Source organism: Arvicola amphibius, chromosome 1 (genome assembly GCF_903992535.2).
Source record: "Arvicola amphibius chromosome 1, mArvAmp1.2, whole genome shotgun sequence".
Lineage (NCBI taxonomy): Eukaryota > Metazoa > Chordata > Mammalia > Rodentia > Cricetidae > Arvicola > Arvicola amphibius.
This window is the reverse complement of record NC_052047.1, coordinates 179,384,542-179,411,767: the sequence shown is the minus strand read 5'-3', so window position 1 is coordinate 179,411,767 and position 27,226 is coordinate 179,384,542. Positions and strand designations below refer to the sequence as shown.

General features: G+C 40.7%; 1 protein-coding gene across 3 annotated transcripts; it reads right to left on the bottom strand.

The window, feature by feature from the left end:
- Positions 1-791: 791 nt before the first annotated feature.
- On the bottom strand, positions 792-27,226 carry LOC119808112 (cytochrome P450 2C11-like). Of its 3 annotated transcripts, none has more exons than XM_038320455.1 (11): positions 27,047-27,226; positions 25,375-25,625; positions 24,283-24,746; positions 23,168-23,330; positions 22,863-23,012; positions 15,542-15,702; positions 12,595-12,771; positions 7,598-7,739; positions 5,614-5,801; positions 2,604-2,745; positions 792-1,312 (listed from the first exon to the last, which is right to left on the bottom strand). In XM_038320455.1, the coding sequence occupies exons 3-11, from the start codon at positions 24,448-24,450 to the stop codon at positions 1,131-1,133; spliced, it is 1,473 nt and encodes a 490-aa protein (XP_038176383.1). In that variant the 5' UTR covers positions 24,451-24,746; positions 25,375-25,625; positions 27,047-27,226; the 3' UTR covers positions 792-1,130. The 3 variants fall into 3 exon arrangements, with proteins under 3 accessions (XP_038176383.1, XP_038176400.1, XP_038176391.1); XM_038320472.1 differs by having other exon boundaries at positions 24,283-24,741; XM_038320463.1 differs by having other exon boundaries at positions 27,084-27,202.

Here is a 27,226-nt window from a genome sequence, read left to right as displayed (position 1 = left end):
TGTTGCTTTTATTGGTTGGTGAATAAAGTCATTTTGGCCAATGTCTTAGCAGAGTAAAGCTCAGGGAAATCGAAACAGAGATATAGAGAAAGAGTAGACAGAGATGCCATATAGCTCCTGAAGGAGAAAGATGCCAGAACATTACTGGCAATCCACAGCCTCGTGAGAATACACATATTAATAGAAATGGACTAATTTAAGATGTAAGAGCTAGCTATGAATATGCTACTGGCCACTGGCCAAACCATATTGTAATTAACAGAGTTTCTATGTGATTATTTGGGTCTGGGCAGCCAGGAAATGAAAGTGCAGTCTCTGTCTACACCTGTTTTTATAACATAGGTTCTGGGTATCAAATTTGATTCTTCATGTTTCCACAGCTTCCATACTTTATCAATTGAACCATCTCCTTAGAGAAACATGTAGAATATTGAATTGACAAGACAGACACATTAATTGCTATTTAACTCTAAGTTGGAAACAGAGAGCAAAACAATACTTATTAACCCTACTTTGTGTTCACAGTAAACACCAAAGCAGGAGCATTTGCTCTAATAATTAATATTTACTCTCCCTGTGACTGATACTCTGAATTATTCCCAATACCAGAAACTGTTCTTGGGTTTGGTTTCTCTTGTCCAAATCCAAATGTCTAGTAACAGCCAAGAAAGTATTTCTGTCCTTTTCTTCTTGGTCCCTTTCTTTGTAAATCTTTATGAGAACAAATATGGCCTCTTGAAACTTTATTTTCTTTACTTCTTCCTTGCATTATGCTCAAATAAAAGAATGTCTGAGAACCACCCCAGAAATTAGTTTTTATTCAGCACATGCAGGGGACAGATGGCTCTGGAGTGTCATAAAGATTTTACTGTTTTACAATAAAACTCATATTATCAGTAGTAACTGCATCATGAATATTAGTGCTCACTACATAAGTATTGCATGGAAGTGTCAGGTAATATAGGAGAAGAAAGCATTGAACTGTGTATTGACCCAGAGAACTCGGCTTAATGAGTTTCACTGGATCTCAAGGGAATGGGGAAATGTGAGAGAAAACAACTATATAACCAGGAGTGAAATGAACAGTACCCTGCAGAAGTTGCAGGTTGACAGCATAAGGAGGCTGCTCTTCACACAGGAATAAAACGAGCCTGGTACGAAGGGGGAACATGACCAAATCCACTGGCAATTGGTGTGGTATCAATATCCTTTACATCAATCAGAGGCTTCAGGTTAAAATTCTGTAAGATGGCGGTGAAGAACAAAAAGAGCTCCACGCGAGCCAGGCCTTCTCCTGCACACATCCGCTTTCCTGAAGACACCAAAAACAGATTTGTGACTCAACTGCTGTGCTGTGAATCATCATGAAGAGTATGAAGTAAATAGCCAATGAGTTGTTAGGTGTGTGGATAGGAGACACACACCACATTCTCAGCTCCAGACACAGCTCCCTTCACCCATCTCGACACCATGAAATTGAAAACTTCAAGCTGCCCCATTTGACTGAACAATGCTTTGATACTTGATGCTTCCCCAAGGAGCTATGACCTTTCCTCTTTATGTTCCTTGTAATCTCAATAGGATCATATCCTCTGTGGGTTTCCTCATCATATTCATGATTCTATATAGCTGGGATTGCTTAAATCCTGTGCTTTATCTTTTGTCTCCCTACCAAAATGAGTTTCTTAAGAGAAAGGAGGAGGGGCTCTGTATACACATCTCAGTTTACACACTTTCAAGACCAACCTAAGAATCAAACCCTATAGCAAAAGGTAAAAGTGAATCCATGCCCAAGACTCAGCACACATAATGGAGCACTGAGATTAAACATCCAAGGTGAAGGATCATCAGTAAAGTAAACTCTAAGGTTTGAGAGTCACTGCGGAGTATCCTTCCTCATGCCCAAGGTCTTTATCTGCCTGCATTTACTCAACAGGTTCTGACTTCCTGCATCTACAGAAAATGTCCATCCCCCTGTACTTCATTTCCTCTGTACAGTTCCCTGCCTCCTCTTCTTTTCTTATTTCGTTGCTCCCTACAAGTCAGCCAACTTTCCTCTGTGGGCACAAAAGAGCAAGATCTAAGTAACTTCCCCTCTGACACCCTCTCACACTAGTCCAACTGCATTACAGTGCCTTGTTGACTCACCTGCTTCCTTCACTCAGGAGTGAGTCTCTTTCAGAGCACGAGTGTGTTCTATTCTCTAGGGCACTTGCATTCCCAGAGAGAAGGATGCCACAGAGGAGATACTCAAAATGTGGACTTAGATATCTCTCTCATGGCAGATGAGGCAAGTCTAAATGATATCAGCTTCCGAGGGAAGCTTTTGGAAAGCTGGGGGTTATAACCAGTGGCCAAGTCCGATCAATAAATACACTTTGCTTTCTTAACTTGGAAAAAAGTGTGTTGGACTCTGCAATGTTCACTGATATGGCCCAATAATGAGGAATTATTATGTGTAGAGAAAATACACAGTAATTAAAGTGGTACTCCTTATAACATACAAAGAGCAAATCTATCAGACCCAGTGAAGTCACCATTTCACCTGGCTCTAAAATTCTATTACGTCCTCCAAAGTACAAATGAAAGTAAATTTCTGTTACCTGTTGAGAAAGGCACAAAGTAATCACTCTTCTTAAAGTTGCCACTCTCATCCAGAAAGCGACCAGGGTCAAACTCCTCTGGATTAGGAAATTCTTTGTCATCATACAGCACGGATGTCAATGATGTTATTACAGTGGTACCCTGAAAATAGCCACCAGACATAATGAAATTTAGATGGGAAGAAGTGATGGAACTCACCTAGATCAATCTGTTTGACTTATGGATAAGATACTGCGTCCAAAACAGAGCAGGGACATTTACACGCAGACCAAAGAAGAAGAGAGATGAGTTGACACTAGTCCTCAGTTAGGGGTGAACTTCATGCCCACCTCCCCTCTCCGTGTTCTGGTTTAAGTGTGTATAGGTGTCACTCACGCTGTCACAACTGCGGTGAGTTCATAGGTGTAACTGCCTACTTATGCAGTTTCTTTGTAGTTACCTACCACCTTTGGTTCTTACAACTTTTCTGCCCTCTCTTCCAAAATGATCCCTTAGCCTTGAAAGGAAGAGGTGATAGAGATATCCCATTTGTGACAGGGCATTCTGAGGTCTCTTAATCTATGTATTGGATCGAGTTGAAGGTCTCTGTGTTCACCACCATTCATCGACTGCAAGTAAAACTTCTCGGATGAGAGTTGAGGAGTCAGTTTTCTTTAAGGGTGTAACCTCCAGTAGGTCCATCACACTCAAGCAGATGGCTACACATCCACAAGTGTATGAGTAGCACACACACACAACAACAACTCAGTGTTGTTGTTTTTAAAGAAGACACAAAATTGATGAGTTGAGCGTAGTACAGTAGCAACAGTTTTACTATTGTGATCTCCATTAGCAGTTGAAAGACTGATTACTTGAGATTTTGGTACAAAAACTTATGAACGCACTGTAGCTGTTCCCAAGGTGTCTGGTGTCTTCCCTCCCCACTGTCATATTTATCATTTCTATTCTCACCACACATTGCCAATGGTTTTAGATGGAAGTCTGCGTTCATTCTTGAAAAGTCGGAAGAATTTAGAATCCTTTGCTCAAGCTTTTGTTAAAGGGAGATCTGATCTAATTAAAAACTTTGAATATACTACTAACAGGTACACTATCACATATTGAGCACTTATCATTGAGATATACTATGTGCTTATCATTCAAAAATATGGGTACCTCCTCATCATAAATGAACCCTACCTTGAAAGTACAAGGGAGATAAAAAAAATGAGAACTTCCTTCGTTTTACAATTCAGAATTATTAATTCAGGCAAGGATTATCAGTTAGTTGTACTAAGAGTAGTGTGACCACTGGTAAGTCATGCATGCTCCAGAGGATAGCTCCACACCCATGAAATACTGATGCCCTCATTAGCCAAGTAGGTCAGGGGGTGGAGGTGGGGAGGGAGATTGATGGGATGGAGAGGTTTGGTGAAAGTCACAGAGGGAGAAGGAAGGAAGGAGAGGACAAATGGGGTCAGGTGGCATTACAGACATGCAAGAAATAGTCAAAGAAAAAAGAAATTGTCAAAGATTAGATTTATCTTTTAAAAATACTAATTAATTCTATAAACTGCTGGTAAATTATTTATAAAATATGATGCTCAGGCAGGGATTATAAATTAATGTTAAAACTATTGATAATTTGGAAAATAAAATATTCAAAGATTGAATTTCATCCTACAGAGTTTTGTTTTGTTTGTTTTGTTTTACTGCAGAATACATAATCTCATTAACAGAGGATCTTAAAAGAAAACACTATCAGAAAAGATGATCTCTAGCGTCATCAACAATGGGACCAAAGTGTATCTAGAGCCACAGTCAAATGAAACAGGCCATCAACTGAGCATCACCTATTAAATGTCCTTGTTCAAAACATGCAATTGGACCTAATCTCCAAGAAAACCTCCAAAAAAAAAACACACAGAGAAATATTTCACAGGTCAAGAGGCTTTGACTCTTCAAAACAATTGTATCAAAAAAAATGTTTAAAAGAAAAGTTCTCCAGAGTAGAATGGTGGTCACTGGGTTGCTGTGGTAAAGAAAATGGAGGGTCTGGTCAAATGGTTTAAAAAAATCTACAATAAGATAAATAAATTCTGGAAACATGTTGCAAAAAAGAAAAATTTTCTCAATTTTAGAAAATCAAATCATAAATTTGTTCCTTTATTGTACTATGAGAAGTTCTCTGCCCAATCAAAATCTACAAAAGATATCTTCATATTACCAGAAAATATAATCTTAAACTGTGTGGAGGATATTATTAGTATATTGATAATTTCTTCAGTGTGAGGGTGTCTATCAATTTGTAGCAGAAAGCCTTCAGTCTTGGAAGATACACATTAAAGTATTTCAGTGTGATAGATTTAATAGGCTAAAATACAGTTCTAAACACATCTTTATACCTATATGCACATATTATACAAAAACACAGTCATATATCCACTTAAGTGTTAATTGAGAATATCTACTCCCCTAGATACTCCAGCTATCAACTTCCGCAGCCCAGAGCTATAAAAGGGAACTTGAACTGAGGTATGTCTGTGGGGCACTGTCTTGATTGATGATTGACATGAAAGGGCCCAGCCCACTGTGAGTGATGTCATAAAACTGAACCTGGGTTATATAATAAAGCTTTCTGGACAACAGCAAGGGAAAGCATGCCAGTAAGCAGCATTCCTCCATGGCTTCTGCTTCAAGTTCCTGCCCTGCCAGACTGACTGCCCTGCTAGTTTTCCTGACCTGACTTTCCTCTGTGATGGACTATGACCTATAGGATTACTCTTTCCTCCCTAAGTTGCCTTTAGACATAGTGCTTATCAGGGCAACAAAAATCAAGCTAGTAATGTTTAATGAAAAGTTAGAAACTCCATGTTTCTAAGCTTATGAAATTTAAGAGCCATGCCTTTCTTTTAAAACACTTTTGCATATTACTACTTTAAATATTCCCATATATTTGCAACCATGGTAGAAACCAATGTGTGAATGGGAACTTCATCAACACTAAGTGACAGAGAGAACCAAGCTTACCTTGGGGATGAGGTAGTTTCTGAATTTAACATCACAGGTCACTGAATGAGGCAGGTTCATGGGAATGAGGTCAATATATCTCTGGATCTCATGCACTACAGCATCAGTATAGGGCATGTGGCTCCTGTCCTGCATGCAGGGGCTCCTGTTTCTGCCAACCACACGGTCTATCTCTTCCTGGACTTTAGCTGGTAAGACAGGGTGGGAAATGAAGTAATGGGAGAAAAGCCAGAGCAAGTCAGTGCTCCATAGAGTACAATGAAGGGACCCAAACAGCATCACAGGCCCTAAGCACATCTAGACTTGTAATACCACAGTACACTATAACTACCCAAAACCCAGACATTCAGTAAGTAGATATACGTCTACATATTATCATACAGGATAATCAATGCACAGAAGAATGCTTAAATGCTTCACTATATATATAGATATCTTACACATATGAACTAAAAAACTACTATCCCTATAAGGACAAAAACTGTAAAATAAGAATTAGTGTCATATGAAATTAACATATGATAGGAATTGAATTCTCCTGACAGATAGGGGTGGAAGTGCCACATGTGCATACATACACACCTGCTTATCTGCAAATTCCCAGTGGTTCTCTGTCTTTTCTTCGTATCCCCAAAACACTCACTACAAACATTCTTTGTTTTTATTTGTTTGTTTGTTTGTTTGTTTTGTAGGCAGTGTTCTGTCTGAGTTAATGCCATAAGAAGACACCAGATCTCATTATAGATGGTTGTGAGCCACCATGTGGTTACTAGGAATTGAACTTAGGACCTCTGGAAGAACAGGCAGTGCTCTGAGCCATCTCTCCAGCCCTTCAAAACATTCTTTAAGTATCTTGGGCAATTTATGTTCACATTCAAATTTCTATTTTTTACTGTACTATTAACAAACAATTTCCTTTTTAAAGAGACAAGGAATCAGATATTTATCACCATCTCATGCAAAATAGATAACATCCCCAAACAGACTCTTTATCTCTCCCTCTTTTTCTCCCTCTCCTTCTCTCTCTCTCTCTTTCTCTCTCTCTCTCTCACACACACACACATACACACACACAAACACACACACACACACACACATTTCCACACTTCTCTCTCCTGCAGTACACTTATGACTTTTATTATATATGCACTAATTCTTATATCAATCAGTGTGTCTTCATGAATATTCTCACAGGTAAGGGAGCTGTGGTTGTGCCATATGTGTTATATATTCTTGAGCATAAAGAGCCTATTTAACTTCCTAATACTGGATGCTAGCTTTGAATTATTACAAATGTTCAAATATGTTTCAAACCCTAGAAATATTTTATATATTAGAATTCATTAAACTGTCACTCCTGTCTCTCCTCTAAGACTCTCATACACACATAATGTAGTATCCATCGTGAAGCCAGAATGTGAAGCGTTGTTATGTTGTTATGAGAAATCCTGGCACTGACCCTGAATTCCTCTCCCACATGTGTTGGAACCGATATGATCCCATCCAACAAGGGTGCTCAACTGAGCTAGCAAATGGCAGTGAGGCACTCTCCAGCCTCCAAAACTGTGAGCTAAATAGAATTTTCTTCAAAAAATATCTAGTCTCCATTATTTTATATATTGAAAGAAAATACTCTATGACACATGCCATACCCTCCTATCCTTTAGGAAACCAATGTGCCAACCTACACCAGTTGGAGGCACATGTGCCTTGCTACAAGCACCTCCCATCAAACGCAGACACCTTATCAGAGTAAGGTCTCTAAAATCAGAGCTTCTGCTACTGTTCTTGATGTCTTGTTTCTCTCAGCCACTCTCTCCTATTATGAAAACTTATTCTTATTTCTTCCTCATATGTACATGTTACAGCTAGCAACAGAGCAATTTCAATAATGGTGTTTCTCTAAGAGACCAAATGGAGGCCATGGGTCGTGTCTTTCCAGCATCTTTGTTGAGTTTCTCTGGTTCCCTGTCTACAGTCATACCTGTGACATCCGGGTTCTTCATCAGTAGCAGGAGTCCATACCTCAGAGTGGTACTTGTTGTTTCTGTTCCGGCTCCAAACAAGTCAGTTACAGTCGCCACCAAGCTTTCTATGGTAAACTCGGACTTTGGATTGTGCTTTTCCTAGGATTTATGTGGATGTTATTTTGGTTTGCTGGCATACTTAATCGTAGTGAATCAAAATTAACTCAGGTTGTTCTTAAGATAAGAAACAAACAAGGACAAGTCTAATCGGAAAGCTACAATGCCTAGATTATAGCAGAACGTGTTATTAGTTTGCCCACTCTTTATTTCTCATTCTCCAAATGGGTAAAATTGTGATTTTTTTCAATGTTCTCATCACAAAGAAATGATACTTAAGTGAGGTAATGGATATGTCAACTGGCCTAATTTGATGACTTAATTACATAGATGTATGTATATGCATATAGATATGTATATCCTATAGATCATTGTACCCAAATACATATTATATGCTTAAAGCAATGTAGTTAGTTTTCCACCACTTTTTTGACAACACACCAAGAAGAAAAACAACTTATAAGGAGAAAGATTCACTGCTGTTCATGGTTCAGTTGTTTTGTCCTTGACACTACTTGGCCTGGGACGCTGGGCATACTGGGAGATGGAAGATAAGGGCAGAGAGAAATGCAGTAGAACAAAGCTGCTCAGCTCTCATAGCTAGGAAGCAAAGAGAAGAAAGAGACAAGGGCATCAAACCGAGGAAACAGTTCAATGACCTAACTTCCTCCAGCTAGGCAGCACCGCCTAAAGCAGTGGTTCTCAACCTGTGGGTCAAGTTCCTTTGGAAAGCTTTTATCTTCAAAAATATTTACATTAAGATTCATAAGTGGGCCTGCAGAGATGGCTCAGTGGTTACGAGCACCAACTGCTCTTCCAGAAGACCTGAGTTCAATTCCTAGCACCCACATGGAGGCTCACAACTGTAACTCCAGTTCCAGGGGACCTGACACCTTAGGAAAACACCAGTGTACATAAAATTAAAATAAATAATTTTTTGATTTATATCAGCAGCATGTTTACAGTTATGAAGTGGCAATGGAAATAATTATATGGCTGGCGGTCATTGCCACATGAGAACTGTATTAAGGGGCTGCAGCATTAGGAAGGTTGAGAGTTACCTTCAAAAGGTTCTGTCACCTTCCATAAGCATCTTCATCTGGGAAGCAGGTCTCTAGCACATGGCTCTTGGATTTACAGTCCAAGCCATAACAAAGAAAATAATTTTTCAGAGAAACATTTGCAACTAATTCTTCCGTTAAATAATTTAATTAGATACAATATTGACTTCCTTATTGTGAACTCTGAAATGTGTGACATTAACAGTACTAATAGAAATCAGCATGTCTGCCAGAGAGATTGAGAGAATATGGGCTGTGGGGGCACACAGCTCCGTGGAGATAAGAGGTAGAGGATAAGCTTGCAGAGCAAGGAGTATCTTCTGGACAATTAAAAATGGCAGGTATTGTGCGGAGATACTTTTAAAAAGTGGTTTCTTGGAATTAGAAAAAAGAAGACAGGAGTAAGGTGTGGATAAGTAGCCTCAGAGAATAAAGGAGCATAAAGTTGCCGATTGGGACCACTGGGAGGCTGGGCCCACCACCTCAGGCCACTCTCTGCCTGGCCTCACCACCGAGGAGGGGGTCCTCAGGGTTGCAAACCCGGGGTACCTGAGGGGCTTCAGGCACCGAGGGCAGGGTGATGGGCAGGGGCCTGGAGCATGAGCAGGGTCCTACCCTCAGACACAGCCCAACCACACAATCTCCATGACTCTGAGCAACAAGATACCAAAGATAAAGAATGGTTCATTTCCTGGATTGTCTCCTCGAAAGATTTCTGAGGTCCTGCTGCCCCCAGAAACCATGTTGATATCTATGATCCAAGCAGCCACTGTAAACCATGCTGATGTCCACAATCCTTACTGCTGCCTACTGCTATGAGCAAGTCAGCTTTTGCAGTGATATCAATGTCTGTAGACTCATAACTGAGAATAAGAGACTTTGAAGGCCTCTGTGACAAGCTTCTCCCTCCATCCCCCCACCCCTAAAAAAAGAAATAGTCCAGACAGGAAGCTATTGAAGAGAGCCCTTAAAAATTGTGATAAATATGTTGGAGTGTAGCTCTGCACACTTGATGGCTCCCATTGGAGCAGGGAGGACTCAGTTTTCTTAAAGGGTCTGGGCACTGGGAGTTTGACCATGCTCCACTGAGCACATGGACAACACGATTGGACTTGGTGATTTGGTTGCTTTTTTATTTATTTTTTCTGGTGGAGAGGCACAAGGGTGGGAGGGTGAACCTGGGAGGAATGGGAAGCGAGTGTGATCTGGGAGCACTGTATGAAATCCCCAAATAATTAATAAAAATATTATTTTGGAGGAAAAAAGAAATCAGAATGTCAGTTTGGTGAAAGGAATCGATAAACTTCCATTCGTGAGTGAGCTCTCCTGAGAGGGCCTATCAGCTGCTTGCTGACACTTCACACAGGTCCAAAGAGCAACACAGTTTACGGAGTTCACCAGTTCACTGAGGTGAAGTTACTGCGTTACAGAGACCTAAGAGTTCAGCCTAACCCAGGCTAAGTGTGCAGTCTTCACAGCATTGTACAAGCCCGTCTCCATGATATTAACAACTCTCCCCTACCAGCAAACAAGGTGTAGATCCGGAGAAATTTGTTTCTTCCTACCATCAGTTTCTCCTAACACTTTAGCTTTTTCTGCTCTTAGTCTCACCTCCGTTCACGGTGTACACTTGTACATACACATGCTATTATTATATCTATATTATGCTTCTCACCTCCGTTCACGGTGTACACTTGTACATACACATGCTATTATTATATCTATATTATGCTTCTCACCTCCGTTCACGGTGTACACTTGTACATACACATGCTATTATTATATCTATATTATGCTTCTCACCTCCGTTCACGGTGTACACTTGTACATACACATGCTATTATTATATCTATATTATGCTTCTCACCTCCGTTCACGGTGTACACTTGTACATACACATGCTATTATTATATCTATATTATGCTTCTCACCCAGCTTCTGAACTTATCCACCATTACTCTTTGATATATGTAACATTTTATTAAATTTTGAGAATTTTATTCAGTCATATAATGCGCTTTGATCTTATTTATACCCCCTCTTCCTCCTAATTCCTTCCAGATATGCCTCCCATATCTCCATTCCCTCTCAACTTCCTGTCTTCTTTTTATTGTTTTTTTTTATAACCCATGGAGTACAATTTGTGCTGGACACATACACATGGGTACATGCTGGGCTTACCAGGAATCACATCCTTAAAGGAAGCCAACTCCATCTTTCCCAGAAGCTATCAATAAGTCTTCAGCTAAGAGTACGGACTGGATTGATCTTGTGCAGATTTTGGGTGGGTGCCCACAGTAGTTGTGAGCTAATGAGTGCATCAATCCTGTCCTGTCCTGAAGACACTGTTTCAGTCCAAGCCTCCCTGATCTCTGGCCTTTAGAATCGTTCCACCTCACTTCTACAATGGTTCCTGAACTTTCCCTACCATGATTCTAATTGCGCATATCAATATTTTTCTCTCAGTTAAACTTATCAAGACATAGACTAGGTCTTACCGCTGAACATTCCCACACAGCTCCTGCTATTTGCAGAATCTATGGCATCGACTAAACCAAAGCCTATCGGACTCTGATAATATAAGATGGACACCTTGAGTTTATTTTTGAATCCACACTTCTATAATCCAGACCTGTGTCAAGCTAAAATGCACACAGATGATAAATCTCAGTGCTCCTCTTCAGTACCAGTGCTCATCATGTAGATCAGTCTATGGGGTTCACAAGAAATTTACCCTAAGTATTATCTGTGTTAGACTCTAGTTCAGGATCATATATACAGTATCAAAGCTTCCCATACCAGTAGGTAGGTTTGTAGAGTGCTTGAAAACATTTCCACATCCTTATTTGGAGAGAATTATTTTCCAGCTATGTGGTAGCCCACAAGTGATTCAGTTTCCATCTGGGGTCCATTCTGACTTATAAGTCATTTCAGTTCAAGCTTGCTTGCTCCAGTCTCCTTAAGGGCTGTGAGAATGTTCTGATTAAGTCCATGGGAAAGAGCACTTTGCCCATGAGAAAGAACACGTTGCCTAGTAGAATTCATACTGCTGACGCCAAGCCTAAGGCACATCAAGATAGAAATTGAAACTGCTTGCAAGCAGCAGGCACATGATAGATAGGAAATTGCTTGCACAAGGACAGTAATAGCCTTGTGGTTTTAGACACTGTCTGTCTATGTTATTCTTTGTTCTGCTTTTGTTTATAAGAAGGCTTTGAAATAAACTCTGGGCTGTTTGGTATTAACCAATAGACCTCCAAATCTTCCCTGCATCTCTGTCTCAGTTTCCTCAATCCTCACAACCGCCTCCAGGTACCCTAGCTGACTCATCGGCAGGCTCCCACACAGCTGTGTTCAACTATGGTTCCCTACCCCATCTCTTTACCTTATCTCTTCATTATGCCCATGTGAAATCCTCTCCCCTGTTCCTCACTGAAAATCTGTATCAAACCTCAGGTCATTCAGGAAACCTGCCCAGCAAGCTTCTTTTCATTCTCATAAGTGCTTTCTTCCCAGTCTCCCACACGGGCCCAAACAACCACTTTTATTTCAATGCTGGGTATTTTAATTACCTGACTTGTTTGTAGTTCTCCTTCACCTGATGTGTATGCTCTCTTTCCTCAGACAGAGTGTTAGTCCCTAAAAGCGATGCCTATGTGTTCTGGTTATTTAACAATTTACTTTCAAATCCTCCAGGATTGTTAGTCCAGTTTCATGCACACAGCAGGTACTTAAAGAGTTTACCAATTGCTTCTTGCCTGAACAGTTATATGTTCTGAATAATTACAGAAATGATGAACAAATCGCAAAATGCAAGCCAACAAATAACATTTTACCTGTTCCATTTTGATCAAGAAACAATCAATGAAGTCCCTTGGATTGGCCATATCCAGTGTTTTTTCATGTTCTTTCACTTTCTCCAAAACATAATTCTTTATATAGAAGAAATTTTTAAGTATTTGGTTATGACTTCCAGGTAAATAATCAATAATAGCAGGGAAAGTATTGCAGACCTTGAAGATTAAGAAACATTAAATAAAATTAAAGACATGAGTACCATAGCCCTGGTCAAAAACTTGAGTGGCACAAGCAAACACTAGGTGGAGCTAAGGGAACCCCTCATAAGAGTGGGAGGAAGGATTGTAAGAACCAAAAGGTCCAGGAAACCAGGAGAATGTGGCCACAGAATTAATTAAGTAAGGCTCAAAGGGGCTCACAGAGACTAAAGCAACAATCATGGAGTCTGTATGGGTCTGAGCAGATCTTCTACAAATATATGTTCTTGTGGGACTCCCAACAGTAAGAGTGGGGGTGCTCTTGCCTGCTCTTGGGACCCTTTTCCTCCTACTGGGTTGCCTCATCCAGCCTTGATGTGAGAGTTTGTTGCTAGACTTATTGCAATTGGTTAAGTCATGTTCAGTTGATATTCCTGGGAGGCCTGCGCTTTTCTGAAGGGAAACAGAGGAGAAGTAAATCTGGGGAAGAGGTCAGGCAGTGGAGAAGGACTGGGAGGAGTGGAGGGAGGGAAACTGCAGTCAAAATGCAATGTATATGAGAATAATAAAAAAAAAACTAGGGTGAACTTGAGGAGAAACATTTCAATGCACATGACTGTACAAAGGAAGCATTGATAGAGGCTGCACTAAACTGATCCTATGACCAGACATGGACAGCATCTCCAATATCCAAGTCAATAATGTTTACATGTCTGGTCCACTCTCTCTTTTTCACCTACAACTGTGAAATACAGGAAGGTCCATGGCTCACCTGCGTGAGGTAAACTTAAGAGGTCAAGGAAGTTCAGTCAAGTTCAAGCAGACCAGAGTCATTCTCTGATACTTCTACCAGTAACACTGGCCTCAGGAATAAAATCATGCTGTATAACTGGGAAGGGCTCAAAGATATCATGAAACTCAAATCCACATTTTATGAGCAAATGCTTACACACAGCAGTGGTCAGATGACTCCTATAAAATCAGAATGAGGCCAACTTATAGATGGTGATGCTGTTGAACATGACAGCCCGACAGCGGGCTATGTTTTAGACACTCCAGATGCTGAGCATCTTAAATAACCTGACTTTCACTACTTTCTCAGCTAGAGTTCCAGCTACAGCTGGCCTCTGAGTCTCTGGCTTGGAACCCCAATTACTCAGAGGTTCCTGGCAGCATCTGCTCCCATTTTCTGTCTTTGATATCCTCAATTAGGAAATAACTACTAATTAATGGGATGAAGATGACTCTAATTTTCAATTGGTAGGCAAGCCCCTGGGTGGCAGAAGGTTCTCAACAAGTCCTTAGACAGTCACTGAGAGCCTGGGTATGTCTCTGCCACTACCGAAGTGCTGCCTGCACTCTGTGGTTGGGGGGACGGGGCTAGACTTACAGCATCCGTCTGCCATTCTGAAGACTAAAGGATGCCTCTTTCGGAGACATTCACGGTATCCCAAGAGGACAGTGATGTGGAAACACTCTCTTTGTGGGTAAGCAGGACCCATATTCCACACAAATACACACACACACACACACACACATGCATGCGCGCACACACACATGCACAGAAAAAAATCAAAACTGTCTGAGACGACTTTGTTAGAATAATGGAAGATAGTCATGTTTTTATATACTAATGATAAGTTGAGGGTTTTTAATGGCTGGGATAGAAAAGCTTTGTAGCATTGTTTTGCCCTTGTCTTGCCTCTGCCCTGTCTTCATGGTATCCTTAACAACAGCCCTGTTCCCAGTGTGTCTAACTATGGCCCTTGGTTCCAGGGTGGGGAGGGGGTAGAGGTAATTGTTTTTCTGTTTTAACCAAAAGGAGGGAGGGGGAGAGGAGCTGAAGAACTTGTGTTGTTTCATCTAACACAGAACTCCTTAGGGTGAAAAAGTTGTAAAGACTATCAAAAAACCTTATAATGCCACTAGACAACACAGGGCCACCTGGAGCAAAAAAAAACGCAATGAAAGCCCCTGGCAGAACACTGAGACCATGGGAAGAGGGCTGGAAAGAGAGGATCTTTGGGAAATCAGGCCACTCGAAAGCATCCACATATATTGATGTTTTCAAAATGCCAGGGCACGCCCACGACACAGACAAGCTAGGAAAAGTCCTGGGAAAGAACCCCAAGCTTTTGCTTCTGCTAGCTCCTGAGCTCTGTCTGGTGGGATTTCTCCTCCCTATCTCTTCTATTCTTCATTCCTGCTTCTCATCTTTGGCTTTCTTCCTTACTTCATTTTATATCTCTATCCTATAGCCTTCTCCCTTCCTTCTCTAATTCATCTTATTCTCACCTTCTTTGTCATCTAGAACTCTCACAGCCAAGTAACTTCTGTCAGAAACTAAAGAAAGAACACAAGCTTTACAGAAACAGCTTAGAGAAGCTACGGAGCAAACACTTTCTGTCTGCAGAACACAAAAAGCACAAAGGAAAAATTAAAAACCTATAGCACCAATAGTTGGGAATGTGGCTCAGCAGTAAGGAGAACAATGCTCATGTTGAAGACTGAAGTTGGGTTTCCAGAACCTACATGCGGCTCATAGCTCCCGTTCTGCAGGCACCTGTACTCCCACACACACATGGGGCACACACGCACTTGCACACACACAGAGCACACACAGAACTGAAGAATATGTTTTCAAAAAACAAAGAAGGAACTGCACATCACATCTCTAAATTGTCCAATCAAGAAACCTTCACGCCACAACTCAGTCCCTATCATTCTGTAGACTTCACAGAGAAGAGAGCCCAGATGGTTCCATAAGAAGAAAGTCTTTTGAGCTCACCTGTATCCATGGGGTGCTCATGAGTCTGAGATTTTCATTAAGTTTTTCCATCAAGTTAAGAAAACTCTGGTCTTTATAATCAAAGCGTTTCTGGAAAATAATGGAGCAGATGACATTGCAGGGAGCACAGCCCAGGATGAAGGTGGGATCACAGGGTGCTCCTGGGGAATGGGAGATATTAAAAATAACTGTTACCACATGACCACAAAAGACTCCTTGGTATCATATTAAGATAATTTTAGAAACTCAAAGTTAACAAGTTCCTACAAATTCTCTACCAGGTAGAACTGCAACATACAGAAAACCAACACTCTGTTTTGCTCAGACCTGACTTAGTAATTCCTTCTAACCTTGTTTCAGGATGGCTATCCAAATACTTTGTTAATGTCCACTGCCTTTATTTACACATCTGGCCCAAGTGACTTCTTTTGCAAGCAAAAGAAGAATGATATGAGAGAGATACATTTTAAAATAGGTATTAAAATACTCCTAGGCATGGTGGTACACACCTGTAAGTCTAGCAATCACAAGGAAGAGGAGGAGATCTGAGAGGTCTCCACCAGTCAGAAAGTTCTAGGCCAATCTGAACTACACAAGAAAAAAAAAAGAAAAAGAAAAAGGAAGGAAGGAAGGAAGGAAGAAAAAGAAAGGAAAGAGGAAGAAAGAAAGAAAAAAGAAAGAAAGAAAGAAAGAAAGAAAGAAAGAAAGAAAGAAAGAAAATAACAAAAAAGTTGAAGACCTAACAGTTACACAGAATCACACATCTATAGAGAACTTGTAGCCAATCAAACATTAGCCTAGGAAGGAAGAAAAAAACAATTTGACAATTTTTAACACAGATGGATAATTTAAGGAATTACAAATAGAACAAGCAGAGAGGAAGAGTAAAGAGAGAAAGATTATTAAAAAAAATGCATGCCCTTGGTGGGACAAATGTAAAAATATGTAAAAAAAAAAAGACAATATTAAAAAACATTACTTTGTAAACTGGAGACATGGCTCTGCAGTTAAGAGCACTGACTGCTCCTGCATAAGACCTGAGTTCAGTTCCCAGCACCCACATGGCAGTCCACAACTGTCCATAACGGTAGTTCCATGGGACTCGATCCCCTATTCTGAGGTGCAGATGTACATGTAGACAGAACACCCACATACATAAACAAATAAATCAATAATAATCATGATAAATAATAATATTTTTGATAAAAATAAAATAAAAATAACCACACCCTGTCCTAGTGATGCAGGCAGGTAATCCTAGTTATTCAAGAAAGTGAAGCAGGACTATTATAAGTTTTCACCCTTCCTGGGCTACAGTAAGTTTGAGGTGATCCTGGACACATTAGAGAGACCCTATCTCAAAATAAAATATGAAATCAAAGATTTGATATAACTCAGTGGTTGAAACTTTCTTAGCAGATGTAAGACCCTATGTTCCATCTCCAATACCATTTTTAATCTAAAAAAGAAGGCATATTATTAGAAGATAGGTTTGTCTAAAGTAAATTAAACTTTTTAAAATTTTATTTCTAATTTAAATCACATACAGGTCAAACATAAAGATTAAATTGATAAATAGTACCCTTTACTTCTTCTTTAGGTGTTGAAAAGAAAAATAACAAGAATTTCCTATTCTGAAAATATTTACAATCACCAGCCAGATCCCACATTTGCTTAGCAAACCTCGCCCTCTAGTGGAGAACTGTACTATTGTGTGGCATAGTCATCAACAGAATATTACAATTCTTTTTTAAAAAGATTTATTAATCAAAACAACTCTGAGATTCCATCTTACACCTGTAAGAATGGCCAAGATCAAAAACACTCATGACAACTTATGCTGGAGAGAATGTGAGGTAAAGGGAACACTCCTCCATTGCTATTGGGAGTGCAAACTGGCACAGCTGCTTTGGAAATCAGTATGGCAATTTCTCAGAAAATTAGGAAACAACCTTCCTCAAGACCCAGCAATACCAATTTTGGGTTTATACTCAAAAGATACTCAATCGTACCACAAGGACATGTGCTCAATTATGTTCATAGCAGCATTGTTTGTCATGGTCAGAACCTGAACAACCTAAATGCCCCTCAACCAAAGATGAATAAAGAAGATGTGGTACGTTTACACAATGGAATAATGCACAGCAGAAAAAATAATGACATTTTGAAATTTGCGGGCAAATGGATGGATCTAGGAAACATCATATTGAGTGAGGTAACCCAGACACAGAAAGACAAATATAATACATATTCACTCGTAAGTGGCTTTTGGACATAAAACAAAGAAAAATCAGCCTACAATTCACAATCCCAGAGAACCTAGACAACAAAGAAAACCCTAAGAGAGACATGCATGGATAAAATCTACACGGAAAGAAGAAAAAAACAAGATCTCCTGAGTAAATTGGGAGTGTGGGGATCATAGGAGAGGGTAAAATGGGAGGGGGGAGGAAGGAAAGGGAGGGGAGAAAATTATATAGCTCAATTAAAACAATTTTAAAAATTAGGAAAAAAGATTTATTTATTTTATGTGTATAACTGTTTTGCCTGCATGTATGTATATGCACCATGTGCATGCCTAGTGCCCTTAGAGGAAAGAAAAGGGCATCAGATCGCCTAAAACTGAAGTTACAAATGGTTGTAAACCGTCATGTGAATGTGCTGGAAACCAAACTACTCCTCTGCAAGAGTAGTCAATGCTCTTAACTACATGGCCATTGCTCCAGCCTCTAGAAAGTTTTTCATCGGAACATTGCTTTATTCCATTCCATTGCTATACAGAAAAGCAAATTAATTCAAAGGGAATGTTTTATGGGCAATTTTCAGCAAAATTGTACTAACAAAATTATCAATAAATTTTAATGTGCAAGTCTACAAGTGCACATCCATTATAATTAAGGATGATAAGCCAAAAACATGCCTACTACTCACAATAGCAAACATCAGCAGCCCCTATAAAGTACCATCTACTCCAGTTGGAAAAACAGCAGCCCTAAAGAAGCCAAAACTGTACAATGGAAAAAAGAAAGCATCTTCATCAAATGGTGCTGGCATAACTGGATGTCACCATGTAGAAGAATGTAAATAGATCCATATCTATCCCCATGCACAAATCTCAAGTACAAGTGGATCAAAGACCTCAACATAAATCCAGTTATACTGAACCTGATAGAAGAGAAAATGAAAACTAGCCTTGAATGCACAGACACAGGAGACTACTTCCTAAATGTAACAGCAGTAGCACAGATACTGAGATAAACAATTAATAAATGGGACCTCCAGAAACTGAAAAGCTTCTGTAAGGCAAAGGACATGGTCAATAAGACAAAACAGCAGTCTACAGATGGGAAAAGATTTTATCAACCCCACATTTGACAAAGGACTGATCTCAAATATATATAAAGAACTCAAGAAACTAGACATCAAAATATCAAATAATGCAATTTAAAAATGGGGTACAGATCTAAATAGAGATCTCTCCTCAGAAAAATGTCAAATGGCTGATGGATATTTAATGCTCAACATCATTAGTCATCAGAGAAATGCAAATCAAAATGACTCTGAGATACCATCTTAAACCCGTCAGAATGGCTAAGATCAAAAACACTGATGACAGCTTATGTCAGAGAGGATGTGGAATAAGAGGAACACTCCTCCACCACTGGTGGGAGTGCAGACTTGGAGAGTCACTTTGGAAATCAGTACGATGGTTTGTCAGAAAATTGGGAGTCAATCTACCTCAAGATCCAGCTATAGCACTCTTGGGCATATACCCAAAGGGATCCTCCATCATACCACAAGGACACTTAGTCAACTATGTTCATAGCAGCATTATTTGTAATAGCCAGAACATGGAAACAACCTAGATGCCCCTCAACTGAGAATGGACAAAGAAAACGTGGTACATTTACACAATGGAGTATCATATTACTCAGCTGTAAAAAGCAATGACCTCGTGAAATTTGCAAGCAAATCGATGGAACTAGAAGAAACTGTTCTGGGTGAGACAACCCAGATTCAGAAAGATGAACATGGTATGTACTCACTCATAAGTGGTATTAGGAGTAAAGTATTGGATAATTAACCTACAATCCACAGTCCCAGAAAGGCTATATAACAAGGAGGGCCCAAAGAGAGATGATGCATGGATTTTCCTGGAAAATGAGAATAGAAGAGATCTCCTGGGTAGACTGGATGCAGGGGAGGGGAGGACAGAGGGATGGAAACTTGAGGGAGCAGTTTGGGTGGGTTGATTGCTGGAGGCAGGCTGGAGGCTAGACTGAGCAGGAGTGTAACAAAAGAGACATCTTGATGGGGGTATCGTTTGGGGTTAAGGAGAAACTTGGCACCAGGAAAACCCCCAAGGATCCACAAGGATAACCCCAGCTAAAACTCCTAGCAACAATGGAGAGAGTGCCTGAACTGGCCTTCTACTATAATCAGATTGGTGACTACCCTAATTGTCACCCAGTAACTGATAGAAGCAGATGCAGGGATCCACAGCCAAGCACTGGACTGAGCTCAGGAGTGTTAGTGAAGAAAGGGAGGAGGGATTGTATGAGCCAGGGGTGTCAGGACAAGGGAATCCACAGAGACAGCTGACCTGAGCTTATGGGAGCTCATAGACTCTGAATCAACAATTAGGGGGCCTCCATGAGACTGACCTAGGCCTTCTGCATATGTGTGACAGTGTGTAGCTTGGTCTCTTTAAAGCTCCTAGCAGTGAGATCAGGATCTATCCCTGGCACTGACTCACTTTTGGGAACATGTTCCCCATGCTGGATTACCTTGTCCAGTCTTGTTGCAAGGGGAGGAGCTCTGTCCTGCCTCAACTTGATGTGCCACGCTTTGCTCAAGCCTGGGGGTGGGGGGAGGGAGGCTGCCCCTTTCTGAATGGAGACAGAGGCGTGAAAGGGGAGAGGGATGTATGGGAAATGGGGGGAGAGACTTGGAGGAGAAGAGGGAGGAGAAACCTTGGTCAGTATGTAAAATAAATGAAAAATGCTATTTAAATAAAATTTTTTTAAAAGAAAAAACAATACTTCATGTTCTCTTTCATAGTGGAAAGTTAAAGAGCAAGTTGATCTTACAAAAAACAAAGTGGACTGGTGCTTACTAGAGGTTAAGAGGGAGGGGTATATAGGAAGAATAGAGAGGCTGGATAATAGGAAACAAATACAGTTACATAGGGGGAATAAATTCTAGTTCTCCACAGCACAGCACAGTAGCAGTAGTTTACATCAATTCTATAAATTTATAAATATAAAATTTACATCAATTTTATAAAGAACTGGAAGACAGTGGTTCTAACTTACCCAAGAAAAAGAGCTGATAAATGTCTAAGGAGATGAAATGCTAGCAACTATTCATCATCATTACAAATTATATGAAAGTATCACATTCCTTACTGGACTCCACAGAAGCAAGCAATTATTGTTTGTTAGTTTTAAAAGATATATATGCACACATGGTGAGGAATTCAACAGAAGAAGCCTATTTAGTAGTTAAGTATGCCTACGCCACACCCCTTTTCTGTATAACATGCCATAACACTGAATGTTCAGAATATATTTTAGCCTAGGAGAGAAAGAGATAATTATTGGAAATTATTCATTTGAGTTTTGGGACAGGGGAGTTCACAGTGAAAGTCTGATTCTCAGGCTTGCCTTCCGCTTCATTTTGAAGAGTTATGTAAATATCAAGGGCATTTAGAAATCAAGCTGAAAGTCATATTTACTGTGACAACCACATCACAGAGGAATGAAGCCAGGCGTGGAGGGTAGGTAAAAATTACCAGCAACTCAAATTTCTATCGTTTTCAAATTCAGCCCAGAATGTTATTTTCATTCAGACACGGTAATGTTCACAGATCAGGTTTCCCTTCAACGGTCTCCTAGAAAGGACAAGGGCAGTCCCTACAAGAAGGGCTATCCAAGAATGACAGGATGGGCAGCTCACAGAAGTGCCACCACAGACCAGGAAGCAGATGGGAAAGGGAAAGCAGAGAGCTAGACCTTTGCAGGAGTTTGTATGCAGAGGGATGACCATGACAGGAAAGCCAGACTTTGTCAGAAGCAGATGGGAAAGGGAAAGCAGAGAGCTAGACCTTTGCAGGAGTTTGTATGCAGAGGGATGACCATGACAGGAAAGCCAGACTTTGTCAGAAGCAGATGGGAAAGGGAAAGCAGAGAGCTAGACCTTTGCAGGAGTTTGTATGCAGAGGGATGACCATGACAGGAAAGCCAGACTTTGTCAGCTGAGGATGGGAAAGTTTGATGAACCGCAGAGATCTCTAGGCCGCGGGTATGAGAGGTCGCTAAATTGTCCCACACCCAGCCTTGGATGGATTTACAGCAAGAACGTGGACTTGGTATGTAGGAATTTACTAAAAGAAGTGGTTGAGGGTCATAGATAGGCTGGTTTGCATCCCAAAAGCATGCTTTGGAGAAAGTATTTGCCATTGTTATCAATTATCTAGCCTTGGGAAGGGAAGCCCAAGTTGTCAGAGCCTCATAAAACATAAAATATAAGATTCACAATTAGTACTAAAATAAAGATTAAAGATAACAAGAAGAACTGAAATAGAGCCAAATTATAATTAGGGAAGTCGAGGGTAAGCATTAATAGTAATTGAGATGTAGTCCAATAAATCAATTTTAAAATATTTTATAATGTAAATGGTTTTTAAAATATGTAAGTAATAAAGTCCACAGTGAGTCACATAAGTAACACCAACTGACATCTTTAACTAGTCAAGAATGGAGAAGCAAAACACAAGCGGTAAGGGAACAGTAACGGTAAACACCATCGTTGTGAACACTGAGGACCTGGGTCTTTAAAGAACTCCAGACATGAATGTCAGGGAGGCTTAAGCTACAAATCAAACCAATGAAGTGAAAGCATGCATGTTTTCACATTCCGCGGAGTGGCAGGTAACATCAGTAATGCCCTCTCACAGATATTTCCTACTGGAACTTTCTAGAATACTTAGCCCACAATTATGCTATGGGGAAAATATTGCCAAATTTGAAAAGGGGTATTCAATCCTTCTAGCTATATGGCATTGCTTGAATATATAAAGCTTGGCCCCAAACAGAATTTAATGAGTTTTTATCCCCTCTCCATATGTACAGACATTGTGTACAAACACGGAAAGCGCTGAGCTACAAAATCTCCCTTGGTTCTCTGAACCAAACCTTCCCGCTCTCATAGAATTGTCAAGCATTTCCCTCAGTGTAGGATCTGGCTGCCCCAGTAGTGTTGCCATGGAGATCATTAAAGAAGAAAGCAACCTGGTCAACGACCACAAAGTGACACCCACCTTTGGTTTTTCTCAGTTCCTCCACAAGGCACTGTGCTTCCTCCTGTACACGGTCCTCAATGCTCCTCTTCCCCATCCCAAAGTTCCGCAGGGTCATGATGGAGAAACGCCGGATCTCCCTCCATTTCATCCCATTGCTGAAAAGGATTCCTACCAGGATGGGAAAACAGGAGCTAGTCAGGAAGCCAACAAGGAACCAGCACATGGAGCCATCTGGATGGCCCAGAGCAGCCTGAAACTCATCCAGTCTCATCTGTATGGCCAAGGCCCAACTCACACATGCACACATTTGTACTCACACTTACCAAGGCCTCTGTTTATTCTTTCAGATACTGGAAAACTGCCTCTTCCAGAAAATTCCTCTCCGAGATTAACAAGGGCCTCCTTCACAGCTTCATAACCATGCAATACCACAGAGGGCTTCGTGCCAAAATACAGAGTGAACACAGGGCCATAGACTTTGGAGAACTGGAAAGTTGGGGGAATAACCAAATAACAGTGAAAATAAAATCAGTATGATCTACTGATGTCATCATACTATTGATGATTTATTTTGCTCCTATAAAACATTTGGTTGCTGGATTTCATACATGAAAACAATGTTGTTTGTTGTAGCTGCCATGGGCAGAATGTCCCCCATTTGCCAAGAACTTACAAGGGAAATCCTACACAGACCATCACAACTAACCAACACCCTGAGCTATATTTATTAATTTTACAGCTAAAGAGACTGAGGCTTAAAGAATTTCAAATTCATCTCAGCATTACATAAATAAAAGACCCAAATTTGAACTCTGCTTAGTGAATTTCTGCTACCTGTGCGGTCCCCAAAATCCACACTAGACAAATGTCCAGCTGCTACTGAACTTGCTTCAAGACCACCTACTGAACTCTTTTCAGGGGATTCTGTGACTAATAATTAGAAATCTATAATTTTTAAATCCTTTGGGACTGGGGATATGGTTCAGTAAATGCTTGTTATAATGCTTGCTGCGCAATCGTGAGGACTGGACTTCAGATCCCAGTGAATGCATAAAAAGCTAGGTGTTCTCAGGTCAATAATTCCAGCCCTGGGAAGGCAGAGACAGGAGGATCCTGGGGCTTGATGATCAGCCAGATGAGCCAATCACTGACCTCTAGGTTCAGTGACCTACCTTGTCTCAAAAAATAAGGTGGAGAAACTATTGAAGACACTCAACTTCATTCAACCTCTGGCTTCTTCGCCCAGACACACAAACATCTACACACACACACATAAGCTCAGAGAGAGAATTTATGTACATCATAGCATTCCACTATTCCTGACAATGGCACCCTAAATGCAAGAACCTATGTGAATATTTGCTGTAAATAAAATAGTTAAAAAAAAAACAAGCAGAGATTAATTTTCTTTTGAAACTTAGTAGAGAAAAGCACTTACTTTGTTTAAGGATTTGCTGATGTCCTTCACATCTATCTGCAGGATGTTTCCAATAAGTGGCAGAGGAGTGGGGCCAGGGGGGAGCTTCCCTCTCCCCGAGTTCTGTCTCCAGAGTGAGAGGAGAAGCAGACAGGAGACAGTGAGCACCAGGACTGTGACCAGATCCATGGCAGCCTTCTCTTCTCAGGGAGACACCTGTGAACTTGCAGTCCAGAGCTTTTATAATGCTCGCTGCGAACTCAACATGCGCTCCTGGGGCATAAGGGACCAATCAGCGAGGTTTACTCTAATCTTTCTTCTTTGTGGACTCTGGCCTGTTGAAAAATACAAACGGAAGCTGTTCTTCACTCTCACACACAGCTATTCCACCCTGGAAGCCTGTCACAACTGGCCCAGGGTGGTGCCCATGGACTGTGATTTTTGTTCGTGAATTCACCACAGGTGATTCCAACATGCAACCTAAACTGGGGGGGTGGGGGAGGGGACAATAAAGTAAATCATTTGCTCAAAAGATTGTTCAAACATTTAAAGCAAATCATATACATATACACATACGTATATATAGTAATATTTACTTGATAAAGCTTCCCAGTGATTGCAATATATGCCTTAAAAATGAAGACCTTTTTAAAAATGCTTTCGTGTGCTGTAGTAACATTAGAGTTATTAAATCACCAGTTAAGCCACCTAATTAGCTCAGTTAACATGCCACACCTTTTGCCATTTGACATCCTACAAAGCCCTTTTGGCCAGAAGATAGTCTTTTCACCCCTCAGAGAGTGCAGGCACCAGACTGGCAGTGGCTCAGCTGGCAGATATTGCTCAGGATGTCCACCACACTGACTATTGACAAAATGAGACCCATGTTCTCCAGAGATTAAATCAATAGCACAGCTTCTCCCTTTCGTTCCCTCAGGATGGGAAACTCTCTCAGCTGAGGGTCCCAGGCAAAGCCCCTGTACATTGTCCTCATTTTCTGCCATGCTGTGCTGCCTGGAGCGTCAGGAGGGATAACGCCAATCTGGACTTTCTCCCACTTTCCGTGAGAGTTTTCTTACTATTATGCTTTGCCCAGGTGCTGCTGTCACTCACCTGATTTCTTTAACGCTTGTGGCAGTGTCTTCTTGTGTGAGTAGTTGTTCAGATGGTTGATTCTCTTGAGGAAAGAGTGCTGATTGCTGACTACTCTCCCCTCTTGCTCAGGCTTTGCTCTGCAGAAAAGCCTAGTCTCCGAATCACTTCCTCATTCCCCAGCAGCTCGCACTCCAGACGCAACAGCTGCTTCAGTGGTTTTTTTGGACTGTTACCATTCGGGATGAAGAAATACAGGAACACAGAGCAGACTGGGAGGAGGGGTTCAGAGTTAGCAAGGCAGAGCTCCAGGCATGTGCTCTTGGGAGGGATGGAAGAGAGGGGCTTCAGCATACAGACCCACGGCCCTGAGGACCACAGAGCGGGCTGGTAGAGAAGAATATGGACCACCATCACTAGAGCAGAGGTTTCACACAGGCATGAAATGCAAAGCTGTATCGGTCCTAAATTAACCAGTACAGGGAGTTGTCCTTAAATTTTTTGAATTTATTTTTATTTCCTGTTCATAGAAGTTTTACCTGCATGTATGTCTGTGTGAGGGTGTCAGAAGCCATGTGTGAGCTGCCATTTGGGTACTGGAAATTGAAGCCAGGTCCTCTAGAAGAGCAGCCAGTGCTCTTAACTGCTGAGTCATCTCTCCAGTCCGCTTAAATTTTTTTTATTGGCTACATTTAAAGTGTGTGACATGATAATATATATATATATATATATATATATATATTCAAACAAAGCAACATAATTCACCACTTTACACCAGTTACTTTTTCTTTCAAGCAAACCTGTGCTTCCTGGAATTCTGGAAGAGAAAACCTAAGTCTGTCCTTTCTCCACCTTTGCAATAAGATTTATTATTATGCTATACCCAGGTGTTAAACTCTGTGGAACTGGCATACAGCTCAGTGATACAGAGTTTGCCCAGTATGTACAAGGCCTTGGGTTCATTCTACTCACACACACACACACACAGCTACTTTATAGAAAAGTTTCTACTTTGTAGAAAGTTTTCCATTTATATTACTATATCAGTAACTATTAGCTACTCCCCTTAGGTGTTACTTGACATCACTGTACATTTTACCTAACTGCAAATTGAAACATACAGCCTAATTCTCCCTATTTCCTCCTGCCCTCCCCTGGAGATGATTGGTTCTAATTCACTTCTGTTTGCTCACTAGCTTTTATCAGCCATATGAGGTCATAGTTTCTTTGTTTGGCTCCTTTTACTCAACATGTCTTTCAGGCTCACCCATATTGTGCTAAATAAGGCTGAACGCAACATTGTACACATACGAACTACCACATCTGTATCTATCTATCTGTTGATGGCCATTTTAGTTTCTAATTGATCATTTTTAATATTTATTTTTCATTTTGTGTGCACTGGTACATGCACACAAATGCAGGTACACTGGGATTTCCAGGGGGTGCTGAGCCACCTGACATGGGTAGTGGGAGCCAAACTCCAGGCTTCTGCAAAAACAGCAGGCACTCTCAATCCCTGGGTCATCTCTCCATCCCATTTCTGTATCTCAGATGTTGTGAATAACAATAAATTTGCATCATAATTTCAAGCTACAATACAGGAAAATTAAGTTTTACTAAGAACCCAAACACACAATGTTTTATTACCCATGTTCCTGGGATTTTTAACAATTTATAGGAAGTTTCACACCTGTCATATCTCCTGGGATCCTCTCAAGCTCCCTTACCCATTTTGAGGTTGGAGGGAACTGAACCTTGGAGAGTCAGTTCTCTGGTCAAAGACACACAAACTCGGTGGCAGAGCTGGGACTGGAACCTGTGTCCCTTCTGTTTCACATCCTTCCTTTCGTGAAATGTTCACTTCATATGG